This window comes from Haemaphysalis longicornis, unplaced genomic scaffold (genome assembly GCF_048455015.1).
Source record: "Haemaphysalis longicornis isolate Haplotype H1 unplaced genomic scaffold, Haemaphysalis longicornis Haplotype H1 scaffold_7, whole genome shotgun sequence".
In the NCBI taxonomy this organism is placed as follows: domain Eukaryota; kingdom Metazoa; phylum Arthropoda; class Arachnida; order Ixodida; family Ixodidae; genus Haemaphysalis; species Haemaphysalis longicornis.
Genome location: NW_027526422.1, coordinates 63,421,645 through 63,435,344, shown reverse-complemented (window position 1 = coordinate 63,435,344; position 13,700 = coordinate 63,421,645). Strand labels below are relative to the sequence as shown.

Here is a 13,700-nt window from a genome sequence, read left to right as displayed (position 1 = left end):
GACGGTTTTTGTATGAGTGCCTGTCTTATCTGCTTTTTTTTTTGTACTCGTTCATTTTCTGCAGTGTTATTAAGACATTACCGTACCAACTTGCCCAGCTGCAAACAAAATGGCCTAAATTTCCTTTTTCTAAAAAGAAAAAGGAAATGGCCCTCAAATATCTTTTCAACCTTGAATCCGTGGAGTATGTTGCCATTTTTTTTAGCAACAGTGAACATTTCACTTCTTTTTATGCATTTTCGGATTAACGCAGCCTAACGTCACAAAATGACAAAGGCCTTAAAATGTGCCTAAGCCTCTTGAACACAGTGCAGTGAGGCATGCTGAATCCACCTGCAATCATCCCAATGCAATCACTGTGTGTAATATAGCAGACTGGGTAGCCATTGCGAAAACACATTCCCAAATGCACTCGCACATTCAAAAAAGGCTACAAAAGGATACTGTTGTCACAGTAGAAATACCGCACACAGTATTCTCTTTCAATACCTACCTAAGTTCTTGCGCACTCATTATAATTTTCTCTTGAATTTCTGCTGACCTCTTCACTTGTTCGACTGAAAAAAAATATTTTTTGCCATTAGAAATCATCGAACATCACTGCCTAAAGTACAGGTCCATTTAAACTGTAAATTCAACACACAACTGTCCACCTCATCAAGAGGGATTATGATCCCACTCATGATGAAGCCATGGTCATAATCATGATTAAGAACCTTATGAAGCAGCCTAGGTCAATATACAGCAGCGTTCAATGTTTTTTTCATCTTGCACGCTTTTTCTTAACCAGACAGTGCCGGAGTACATTTTTTCCCTGGCACAAGGAATACATGGCATTCTGTGACAAAGTTTTGAACTGGGACAGGATCAGTATAAAAATAACCCTAAACTGCAACCTATGAAGGGGCATTATGACACTGAGATGCTTAAAAAACCTGCCTCTGTTAGAGTGGCAGAACAGCAGACGAGAGTCACGAAAAGGAAACTTACGGATGAAATCCGCTGGATTAAAATGCTGTTGGATTTGAAGACCTATACTACTGAAGAAGTCGACGACCTTGTTGACATCACCGTAGTACGCCGTCTGCACATAGACAAGAAAAAAAAAAGAGAAATGGGGGTAGGTTAAAATAACTGTCTGCAAACCGAAGCACCCCGAGGGATTTTTTTTTTACGTCACTCAGTTAAATATTGCAGACCTGCATTTTGTGCTGCCTTGTCTCCAGCAACTTTTCCTTCCTTTTTGTATCATCTGTTTTGCCCTACCACCACGGATGCCTAAAAACAAGCAAAACCCGTCACTTGGGGTGAATTGTAGCCACCCCCAAACCGTCAAAGTAAACAACTACATGGACGTCAGTCATCCTTGGGTAGTGTACTAGAAGGTAAGGTGTGTTGTCTGGGGGAAAAAACCAATGGAGAGCGCGGGTCCCTTTTGCGATGAAAAAGTTGTATGGAGTACAGGTATTCTCCAGAAAACTCCTGTTGCAGCCAGCGCCATCTATAAGTTTTTAAATCAAACTGAACAGCTACTTGATGTGTTTTATAAAACTATGTCATGGAATAAAGAAATAAGACCATTTAGAGCAATAAAAGGAGTAATTTAATGAACAAAATTTCTGAAATCAACTGGCAAGCAGCGGCAGCCAGGGGCGCTGCTTACAACAGGAGAAATTTTCACCGCAAAAGGGACCCCCTAATCGGCCTTGAACGACACGCCTCTCCTAGTACACTGTTGTTACCTTGGGTCTCCTAATTTGACCTGGATGGCAAAAATCATGAGGCAGGAAGTCTGCATTGATGCAACCCTATTCTGCTGTCCAGCCTGAAAGACTAAGCCTAACTTCTACATAGAATGTTGCTCTTTAAAAGCAGCTAGTGCCTTTGCTATCAATAACAGATTTGTAACTTGGTAACTTCTGGTGAACTTCCAGGTAACTTCTGGCCCACTTCGAAAGGCCAGAGTGATGACTAAATGATACACTTGCACTGCAGCCCAGCTTCACGAACAAACAAGCTCGAGGGTGTGAACCACACATTACAAGTTTGCATGCTTACTCCTTATAAAGCGCCACTACAGCAGTGAAACCCCGATAGAAAGTAATTTTTCTCTCTCATCACTCTGTTGCTTAGGGCCACGAGGTTCGTGACATGCTGGTGACCTTTGTGACACCGAGGGCACCCACCTGGCCGTTGCAGAGTAGGAGCAGCTTGTCGAACATGTAGAATATCTGGCTCGAGGGTTGGTGCACGGTGATGACCAGGGTCTTGTTCTCCTTGTGGGCGTACTCCTTCAGGGTGGACATGAGTGAATGTGCTGTGCTGGAGTCCAGTCCTGACGTGGGCTCCTGCACGCGATGCGCAGACACACGTTTCAACCAAATGGCTCCCCGAAATCGTCTTGTAGCAGTGCCTTGACTATTTTGCTATAAACAACTAGCTTACTGTACTCGACCAGTGGCAAGTTTACAGTGGCGGCCCGTGTTTTGGCGTATCATATTTGCATCTCCTGGTGCACATGCCATCAGTGACAGCTTGTTGCCTGCTGTGATCAGATTCTCAGGAATTTTTATTTCACTTGGTACCTACAGAAAACCAAGACCACAGGTGCTTATATTAATAGCGTTAACTTTCTGAAATCACTAAGAACGAATGGCCACGGGTGATGTCATCATCGTTGACCATCATCTGCCACCGTGTCGAATGCAGCAAAAGCTTTCAAATGATAGCGCCGACAAATCAAATGAAAAACACGAACCTTTGTACCATAAATTACAGACTGTGGTAAACCTGCACTCACAAATACTGCAAGTGATTGTGGCACGCCAGTATTAATCACAAACTGTTTCAATGAAGTTGCAACCTCATTTTATTCTTGTTTTTCCTCTTTTCAGGTAAATCAAAGTTCCGAATTTTAACATTTAGCAATGTTCCGGACTTCAAATTAACAAGACTATGCTGTAATTGCAAGAAGGGGTGCACCAGAGAAGAAGTCTTGGCTTTTTGTCTTTCTCTCTAAGCAAAGATACGTACGTACTGAGAGGTGTGGTAACCTTGAAGTGTGCACTTACATCAATAAGCATGACAGTGGGATTTGTGAGAAGCTCGCAGGCTATGCTTGCTCGCTTCTTCTCTCCTCCTGATAAGCCGCGCTTCATGACATCTCCGATGACTGCGGAGAGAGAGAGAGAAAAAAAAAAGGATTAGGCACACGAGCATTTCAACACTGCAGTGTCTTAAGCAAAAAGATTAAATCGAAAGGTAAGTTCCTGCTGTTTTATAATGTTCACAAGCGGCTTAACATGCTCTCACAAAAGATGAGATGAATAAGCCATGACTTAACGTAGTACCACTTAGTACACTTGTGTAGTATGTGTAACCAGATCCTTAGCTTGTTTGCTCAATGGAAACATAAATGTCATTTTTAGGTGATAATAACAAAATTCAAGGGAACTTTGCTCTGGAATTCCAGCAAGAAGTCGCAGTCTTGCTCACTTTGCCACTCTTGTTTGTAATTGACATACAAGCTGCCCAATGCTTGTGCACTATTCAAAAAACTCCCAAGTACTTCCTACAAGCTGTGAATGCGAAAAAAGCATTGACGTTCAACTGAATGCCATAGAGTGCTCCTTCGAGTAGTGCTGAGTAATGCTTTCAAGTTTTGCAATTAAATTGATGCAGGTCTTTCTTTCTTTTTTTTTTTTTTTTTGTAAAGGTCCTTTGTTAGCACATTAGCTTTAGACCAGAATCATTTGGAGAATAGTGCTGAGAGTTCCACTGCCATGCAGAGCAGCCTGGCTCGATGGTGACTGTTGTGTCACAGGAGAGACCCACATGGCACATGCACGAGTTGTCACTGCAACCGGACGCCTTAACAGTGCGGTCCTTTGTGTTTTATTAAAGCAAGGCATGCGCTACAGAACATGGCCGAGTTTAGGAGCTACTTTGCTGCTACAGACACAGCTGATGCCAGCCAGCTTTTTCGCTCAATGGGTCATTAATTGCTTTTGAATTAAAATAACACAAGGTTCGCCGACTTACTTGTGTCTTGACACCTTGAGAGGTCTAAGACATCGATGATTTGGTTGACGTGTTCCATTTTCTCGTGGTACGACATACTTTCGGGGAGCCGTAGCTGTGCTGTGTACTGCATAGGAAAAAGTTGAAAGGGCATGTTAATTCAGGTTGATCTCATGCAACTTAAAAGATTTCTTCGTGCCTTTACATTTGCAGAAGAACATTGGGATGGTGTGTCTGAACCATGCAATGTGAGAACGGCGGCTTGAACCGTTCTGTACTTAAGCATTGCAGGTGAGCATAACAAAAGGCTGACATTTGCCACAAGGTTGCAAATGAGATGAAGGGAAATATCCAGACCTAGCAATGCAACATCTGCAGCTGCACTTTGTTCTCGTGCAAGAGTGAGGACAGTATTTGCATATATGGCCAATGGAGATGGATCAGGGGCGGTATTCTCGTAACTGTCCCTTTTGAAATTTGAGTCCCTTTCATCGTGACGTACTTCCGGTTAAGCAGTGGGCATTGGCAGTAAGTTTGTTGCGCTTGCGTTACGTCACCTCCGGTTGTTTGCTTTTAGCCAATCAGGGCTCGCCAAAAGGGACACTTTTGAAAGGGACGCAAAAGGGACAAAACTCGAGATTACCGCCCCAGGTGTATTAGGATTTTACTTCGTGGAAGTTTTTCATGATTTCACAGAGGGCTTGAGAGGGGGCGGAGAAATTTCACTCTTATCTATTCCACCTGCTATGCCAATCTGTAATAGCCAAAAATTTACAAGAAGTGGGCTATTTTAAACAGTAAATAGGTAGACTGCTGGTATTTGAAAGGCCTATAAAAACACACTGAATTCCGTTTTATTACTTTATTCCATAAAAAAAAGTGTTATACCAACTCACAGAAATGTCCCCCAGGACAGGTTGAAACCGGCTATTCATAGGGTATTAAAAGTACTGATCCAGTAGCAACGTAATGAACCATACATTACTTTCAAATTTGCTTGCCTTGGGCTAATAATGTGCCATTAAACATAAGTGATAATAAGAGGATGCACACTATCACACAAAATAGGATAGCACACATACCTCAGCGCGTGGATACAAACCTACCCACACTAGTATTCGAAAAATCTAAAAGAACTACAAGAGGCATTCATAAACTTAGTGATACACAGCTCAGGTGCCCACATTTTTTTTTATACCAGGAAGTTCTTCTCTACATGGCCAAATTTTTTGGGGGGAATGCATCCATATTTATCTTATGCAGACACATTAAATGCAGTGAGAGTATTCCAAAGTACAGCTCAATTAACTTTCTGTTGTATTGCAGCTATCTTTTTTCATTTCGGAAATGGTCTTCTGCACATGCCCAGGATACAATTTATTTCAAAAATAATTGATACAATTTCCTATAGGCAGGGAGAACAAAACATGATTGATGGGAAAAAAAAGTTAAAGCAGTTCCACTGAACGTGAAAGCTGTCGGAAGTACGAAGCAGTGATTCGCCAATGTTTCCCTTCTGTTATTGTGAGTATTTTGTATTTGTGTTTGCTTTTTGCAAAACCACCTGCATAAAATTGCCTGATACAGGACGCGTTTCTCATCCTCTCCCGCCAAGAGGGTCTGGGGCACCCTCTCTTGACTTGTTCCAGTATCAGCCTGGCATTGATACCGAAAGTAGTCAAGAGAGGTCGCCGAAGTTCATGAAAACACCTATAAAGAGACGCTGGATTCATTTATTATTAATTTAGGGTAATCAGTGCGATAATTCATGATTTTTTCTAATTTTATATCATTGTGTGCTTCTTTGCTTCCTAACAAAGGTAGCCTGCTTGGCAACGGCGCAGCGCAAGTACCACCCCCAAACACTTTGCATATGAGTAACGCGTGCCTTTGTGGCGCAATGGGGTAGACATTAGCTTCGTAACGCGAGCGACCCAGGTTCGATCCCCACCAGGGGAAGCGGTTTTCTTTTCGAAGCCTCTGCTTGGGTGCGTGACGCCGTGACTCAGGGCGGGCTACAGCGACGCCCCTAAAGTGCTCCACGCTAAAAACAGGCAAAAGGCGTGAGCCACTCACGTTGAGCGTCTGCCTGAGCGTGAGGTCGGGGAAGAAGATGTCCTGCTGGAGAACGTAGCAGATTCGCCGGCGGAGCTGCTTGTTGAGAGGTTCGCCGTTCAGTAGGGTCACGCCCGCGTCGGTGCGCAAGCGGCCGGCCAGTGCATTCAGCAGGGTCGTCTTGCCCGAGCCTGCAGAAAACAGCAGTGCAATAAACGCGTTTAGTAAATTCGCTTGTGGGTTTACGTATAGCTGTAAAACGGCACACTCGTTTAGTGAACCACCGAGATTGCGTCGACCGAAAGGGTGCTTCACCTAGTGATTGCGAAGTTCAGGGGGGAAAGCCCGCTTTAAAGCAAATAAGAGGGTCCTGCAATGGAAACTAAAAAATGGAATAATGCGGCAAGCTGAACGAGTTCGATCACACTTCTCTGTTAAAACACAAAAGTGCCGTTTTATTGTTGTTGCGTGTTCATACCTTTTTTTTTTCGCTTTTCACTGATTGCAGCTAAAAGACCGCACTTTGACTAATCTTCAAACGCGACGGTATAATAAAGGCTGCGGGAGAATGGCCGTTCTTAATGGACACGTGGTTAGCTCCCAAAGTAGTTGGCGGGCTAAACCGCCACAAGCAAAAAAAAAAAAGGGGGGGGGGGGGACATAACTGCACGCGCCGTAGCGTAACTTCAGAATTCCGCGCGACCATGGTGCCCCATGGCGAATACAGTCCTACAATATAATATATCGACGACCATACATTTGTTTGTTTACAAAATACTGCACACAAAGTTAAGGACCCCATCAGGAGGGCGCATGTATTAACAGAACAGTAAGCACAATACATAAGTAGTACACAAGTGCAAGATCCAATCAATGGGTTCTACCGTGCTGGTTATTGCCTGTGGTGGGCAGCTCAGGTCATTCATTGTGCGGGAAAAGTGTGAATGTTTAAAAACGTTAGTCCCGGCGAAATACAGTGTTAGGAAATGAGTTTGCCGATGCCATGTTTGCCTTGCCGCGAGAAACTTTAGATACAGCTTATGATATATTGTCATCCGCTCCGCCCTCTGATAAGTATCATATCCGCAATTTTTTTATAGACAGCTAGGCAAACGACTGTAGTGCCGTGTTTGCGACGCCAAGCGAATTGTCTAGGCGAAGGCGTCAACCGGCGTGACTTCCTCCTTTCCATTTCTTCCCACGACCAGCTTAGACACAGTAACGACATTCGTCGTCAGGCAGCGGGGGGTCCGGGTCGTCAACCCGGACAGCTAAAGTACCGGCCAGAATTTTTCCCGAAATACCAGGAAGCACGGCTGGAACGAAACGCCACAATCATTAACACACTAATGCGCGCCAATATTTGGGGAGAGAGACGAAGGAAGACGATACGGCAACGCGGTGGCCCGCGCCAACGACAAACACGTGTGTTCCTCCCGGTGCCTGCTGCTCCCTCGAGTCGCTGCGCGGCGTGAGACAGTCGTCAAACCTTTCGTCCCCACGCACTAAGCGGGCCTTACCACGCACGGCTAACTTACCCAAGTACGTGCGTGTCGATACTTTGGAAGGGGAGCCGAGTGGAATTACTGGTTTCCTTTCGGCGTTTCGACGTCTTTTCACGAAAACCCGGCCTGCTTGCGCACAGCAGGCTTCGTCCGTCTGCGCAACATGTGTGCGCCCAGCTTGTCCGCTCCTGCCATCGATGATGGTGACGGCGGTGGTGGAAAGGAAGCCCGCGTCCTTGGTCTACCGAATTCGCTTACTTTTGTTGCCGCGTCGGTGGTTTCGCGAGCGTGGAAGTGAAATCGTTGACCACATCTAAAACGTTTCCACATTTCACCGCACGTTGTCGTCGGAGTACGTGAACATCTGAGCTCTTCATTTTGAACCTCGCCGTTTATTAGCTCTATTTCTTTTATTTCGCGCCGGTAACATCGAATGAAGTGCAAGGTGTCCAAATTAAACGCGTGTGAACACTGAAATATATAAATTGTTACTTGGTGGTGAAGTATGTCGAAAACGCAGTCGTGGTAAAACTAAGTGTTTGTTAAACGTAGCACGTTTTAGTACGCCTTTTTTGTTGTTGTTGTTGTTGCCAGTTAAAGGCTTCAGTATGCACAAAATGAGCGGCGATGATGCGGACTGTTTGAAAAACCAGCGTCCTTGTTCATATTCTAATGCACCCATTCCCTCTTGTCACCCTGTTGTAGTGCCACAATACTGTCACGACGTTCAAGGGATTTTTTTTTTGTCATTTAAACTGACACCCGTAGTGTTTAAAGTAAAAAAAAAAAGACGACGCTTTGTGGCGATAAGGTGGTTAACAGTTATAAAAACGAGGGTAATCAACATAAATCGGAGCGTTGTGGCGAGCGGCAAAACAAACTCCGCGCATCGCAACAAAGCCCCACATTCCCATTACAATTACGCAAGCTACCAGCGGCAGCCGAAACCGCTGCATGTGTGAACACCAGTGTGAACACGAGTCAGATTTCGTGGTGGAGCAGGAAATGTCGCGGGATTTGTCGGAGGGAGCGGCCCTCTTGAAAGCGGCGCGAGCATGAACGGGTGCCACGGCGGAAGATGGAGGTGGAAGAGAAGATGAGATGAGGAGGAGGAGGAGGAGGACGGAACGAGGTCGGCAACCGCCGCAGATGCGTGCCTCCACCGCGCAAACGAAGGCGCCCGGCACCGCACACGCGTCCAAACAGCCGACGGTCTCTTCTCCAACCAGCTCAGCCGCCGGCGTGTTTTGGAGGTGGTGGCGGCGGCGGCGGTGGTGGTACCCCCCCTCCCATTGCCGGCGCACTTTTGTCTTTGGGGCGGCGCGTCTCCCCCGCAGATGGGGGAAGTGGGGAGGCCTGGCGGCGGCGGAGGCTCCGTCCTTGACCCGCTTCTAGGCTTATCGCCGCTTCTCGCGTGCTGCCGCCGCCGCCGCCAAGGAAGAAGCCGGCTGCCAAGCACGCAGGAGGGCCTCGCCGTGGTGCGTCTCGGCGCCAGCGTCCGACGCGCGCCCCCGTCTTCCTCCTACTGTCGCCCTTACCCCCTGTTCGTTTGCGGGCATTCTGACGAGCGGTGCATCCCGATGTTCCAAATCGACGCTGAAAAGTCGCTTTCTTTATTTTGTTTCTTGAGCTTCTCTATATCACTCTCTCCTACCGCTAAACGCGAGGAAGACAAATGCGTGATATACAGAGACGACGTGGAAAACTTGTGCGAACACGACGTGCCTTGGGCGAATTTTTTTTTTTTCCGGCACTTTTCATAAAATCAACGGGGCCAAGTGGGGGCCATTCGATTGAAAGTTAGTAATGACCAGGACGGATTCATTTACGGCCGTGTGGGTCGTGATTGGAAGGGCTCCTACTAGAGCGCCCTATCAAATATTGGATAAAGAAAAAAAATGGTACTCACATAGCACCCTTAAATTCGGCAGGCATATCTCGCGCGCATGCATTTGCGATGGCAAGATGAAAGTAAGATCGAAGACGTGAGAAAGAGTTTCGAAAATGCCTCTAGAAAACAGCCACCAAAGGCACGAGGCGTACTTCAGATTTAGAAAAGAATGAGCACGACGGAAACCTCTCTCATACCCTTCCAAATGCCCCTACCATACGCTATCCGAATCCGTTCTTTGCCACCCAATTTCTGTGCCTCATCAGTTTATCGAATTATTTGTCTACTCTTAGGCCCAAATTTTAAAACCTTCCTTACCTTACCCCATTTCCTCACCTTACTGAAGGAGCCCTTCATGCTCCCTTACAGTGAGGCGACCTTGCAGCTCCGATTCTCATTTTTAAAGCCTCCCTCAACCTTCCTTACCAAAGGGCGCCCTTACTCCCGTCAAGGAAGACATTCGTGCACATGGGTGCGAGGGTAAGCGCAATTTGTTCTTAAAATGTGCCTTCATTAGCCGTGATAGGCATGTAATTTGTCGTGTTTTACATTTATACGGGCATATATATTTAATGTTTGCGTATTGCGCAGTTCTTGAAACAAGTTGTACCGGTCGGTTACTGCAGTTGCTTGTAAGTCAAACCTAGTCTGGCAACAGTCTCACGTTGATTTTTGTCAACATCGCATTTAGCGTCGAAACGTGCGAGCCAACGTTTTGTTCGAGCATAGCGCCAGTCTAACCATGCCCGGGAAAGTGTATTACACAGAAGAAGAAAAAAAGAACTTCTCCAAGAACTGGTACGAAAATACAAAAACTTTGTAGAGTGCAACAAGAGCAACGCCATGTCGCTGCACGCGAAACCTAAAGCCTAAAGTGTGGAAGCGACTTTGCGACGAATACAACAGCATGCCCAACGTGTGCCCGCGTGATGTAAAACAACTCCGCGTCATAAGCGTTTCCTCTTCGTTGCGTTTGGTAGCCGACGTACTTCGGGAACAGGCGCAAGCACACCGCCTGCGTAACTACCCAGAGCCCATTGCTGACTGTGGGCTGCGAAACGTTGACGAGGTTGCTTCTCAAAATCACGCTATTCCCAAATTGGATGCGCAAACCATACCCTCTAAACAACCGCTCACACACACGCGCGCGCAAAAAAAAAAAAAAAAAACATCTCACCCCGCCGGGAATTGAACCCATAACTTCAGCGCACGGGCGCGACGCGACGCGCGAGAGCACTGCGCCACTGCCCAAATGGTGCTTCGGTGCGAAATAGCCTGGGTGGAGGATGGAGGCCCATCCTTCCGTGTCATACGTCGGTGTTTACTACCTGGTTTACACAATTCCTGGCTGGTAAACTGAAATTTCTTAAATAGCGCTTGCACAGCAACGTTCCCCGAAGCCCCCACAATAGCTTATCGCCATCAACTCCGCTGCTTCGCGAAAGCGCTCGCAATAATGTGTGTGCACGGCTGCCGGCTGCGACTGCGATTTCCCACTGCGGGGATAGTGCTTGCTGTACTTTGGTTTTACTTTTCACATGAAAAACCTTGGCCGATGTTGCTGCCCAAATTACCCTACGTAACTCTTCTGCACGAAACTGACCTTACATTTTCTACAGGCGAGCCGATCGCACACGCATTTGCAGGTTGCAGCTCCGGGGTAGCGGCGTCGCCGAAGAGCACGGCCGAAGCCTCGAACGCCAAAATACGGATTGCATTAGCGCTAGTGTTGAGTTGTATGGGCTTCGTGGACGTTACTGAGTTTATTACACTCCAGAAACTATCAAAATAGAGCCGCATTCATTGCGGCACGAATGTTGTCGGGGAGCAGTTTTCGCTTCTCGGTCGATTCCCGACGACGCGTCCGGACGCGTCGGTCAACTCGGTCAACCCGGCGCGGTCGGTCAACTCGGCAGTTGGCCGATGGTTTGGCGACTCGTCGGCGTCGCCGTCGCGTCGTCGTCGCCGTCGTGTCGGCCTGCGGAGAAGTGTGCTGCGGAGAAGTGTGCGTCCAGTTGAAAGAGGGGGGGTAAGGTCGCATCAAGGTAGCCCGCGAGCGACCTTGCAGTAAGGAGACATCAAGGGAGCGTTTCGTAAGGAAGCCTCAGTAGGGAACGTTCCAAAATTGAACTAAGGCCTCCTTGCGAGTTCTAAGGCGACCTTAGTAACGTAAGGAAGGTTTTAAAATTTGGGCCTTAGCCCGTCTTTAGAGGTAGCCATTCTGTTACACTGGTGGTGTACGGGTTGTCAGTTCTTTGCATGCGACGCTCAGCCCAACCCAACTACTTTAATAAAATGCGCTAAATGTCTCCCCCCACCTTTTCTGGGTATGCTACCTGATCCAAGACGTTCGTTTCCTACCCTAATCTTTCTTTCCGTGGTTCGCGTTGAGATCCAACCTTGGGCGTGAATTTTAAATTTTATTCGTTTCCATACAACTCCAAAATTCTCCTTTCCAGACATAGAAAACCCTCGCCATAACGATGTCCTCGGAGCAGGATACTGACTTCGTTATAACCGGTACCTCGTTAAAAGTGTGTACGACTCTTTCTGCACAGCATGTGCGGCTGCGAAAAAAAAAAAATACCCAATTAGTCGCAAAACCATCAGGCTACTACTCCGCGCTCTGTTGGGGGAAAGAATGGGTAGCAAAAAATTACGTCGACATCTTGGTTATGTCAGCATCTGTCAGCCGGGCTCGTTTATTTGCACTGCACTGCGCCTCACGGAACGTGCCTAGACCAGCTCCGCTCTCCCTCCGTCAACGTGAACGCGTAGTGCGTACACACTTGGCGAACGAAAGAGTTTCGCAGACGACAAAAAAAAAAAAAATCCCCAAGCACGCGTAGATACAGTAGGTCAAGGGATCGGCCTCCTGTAGTACGTAAGGCGTGGTTCGTGCGCGTTGCGTGGCACAGCTGGGTGACGCAAAGGCCAGGGACTGCGGGCGAAGAACCAGTTGTTGAACACGGAGAGTTTGTTCAGCGGGCCCTCTCGGTCGCTGATTGATGACGCCTTGAAACAACACGCTGCTCCTCGTATGGAGATAAATGGGAGCCACTCTCCGCGCGCTACAGCGCAGCTAGCTCAAGCGTAGGCTAGCGCGATGAATGTGAGCGGCGGGGAGATGAGAGACGTGCTCCAAATCTGCGCCGTTAGGCCAAGCTGAAGCATCGGCTACGGATTCAAATGCAGCTTGACGCTATCTGCGCCTGCGCTTATAGGGCCACGGATTTAGACCAAATATGTACCGTTAACTAAACGCCGAAATTTTGATAAGCGGGCGTCTTAATGTGTGGCCTTAACTAAATTATGGCCAGTTATCCGGAAAAGCCGTCAGGGCAGCGAGGGGGGCGCGGGCATGCACCAGCCTGCCGTTAGGCCTAACGTCGTCAATGAGTTAGACGCTGCTTCGCGCGATTAGGCTTAACGTTAGGCCTACCTCCACAAGCGATTGGTCAAGGCTCTTAGTGCTCAGTGACAGTACAGTGTACTAGGATCCTAACGCCGATGACGACGGTAGGTCACGTGCTTTAAACCAGCTCAAGCCGGACGCGCCAGGACGGCGTCAGGAAGCCACACAAGGGGTAACGTTTGATACTTGCATGCACGCTTTACACGCACACAAAAAAACGAACACCGTATCAGACAACGACAGGCTGCGAACTAGAAAGGGTGCCAGAACAATCGCCGGCTGCACCGGCGGACTCATCGAGAGCTGCCTGAAGACGGCGCATAAAAAGCAAAAGCAAAGAAGACAGCTGCGACTCATTTTTCACGAACTTTCTCCGCACGCGCCTGCGTCAAAGCGTGTTCCGTCCGCCCTTGAGAATTCGTTATTTGACCTCGTTCTCTGGTACGTCCCCCCATCTGGCGGCCTTGATACGCCGCTTCCAGTTTCCCCGCTTTTTTTTCGCCCAACATTGCCAGGCACCCCTTCCAATTTTTCCATTCTCCCTATCCGGGGACAAGGGCGGAAACAAATACGAAAAATAAGGGGGCGCGTATACAAAAAAATCTCAGCTTCAGAATCCCATTTTTTAGAAAACCTTGAACACAGGATGCCGGCCCCCCGAAACAGCGGCTGGTCTGTCCGTCAGCGCGGCCCTCAAAGGGCAGGCAACCTTGGATCGCGACTGGAGCGAGTTTTGTGGCGCAGCTCGCAATCGGCTCCACCAGAAAGGAAAGCCTTCAACCGATTCGCGCATCTCTGAAAACGGCGCAAGGTC

General features: G+C 47.7%; 1 protein-coding gene across 4 annotated transcripts in view; it reads right to left on the bottom strand.

Annotated features, from left to right (window-relative positions):
- Positions 1 to 13,700, bottom strand: part of LOC144145808 (uncharacterized) — a 160,413-nt gene that overhangs the window by 24,213 nt on the left and 122,500 nt on the right. For all 4 annotated transcript variants that reach the window (XM_077677563.1, XM_077677565.1, XM_077677564.1 and 1 more), the window contains exons 3-8: positions 6,097 to 6,266; positions 4,042 to 4,147; positions 3,072 to 3,172; positions 2,187 to 2,348; positions 991 to 1,084; positions 494 to 557 (exon numbers count right to left, since the gene is read on the bottom strand). In XM_077677563.1, coding sequence (XP_077533689.1) covers positions 494 to 557; positions 991 to 1,084; positions 2,187 to 2,348; positions 3,072 to 3,172; positions 4,042 to 4,147; positions 6,097 to 6,266 — 697 coding nt within the window. The remainder of the gene's footprint in view (positions 1 to 493; positions 558 to 990; positions 1,085 to 2,186; positions 2,349 to 3,071; positions 3,173 to 4,041; positions 4,148 to 6,096; positions 6,267 to 13,700) is intronic.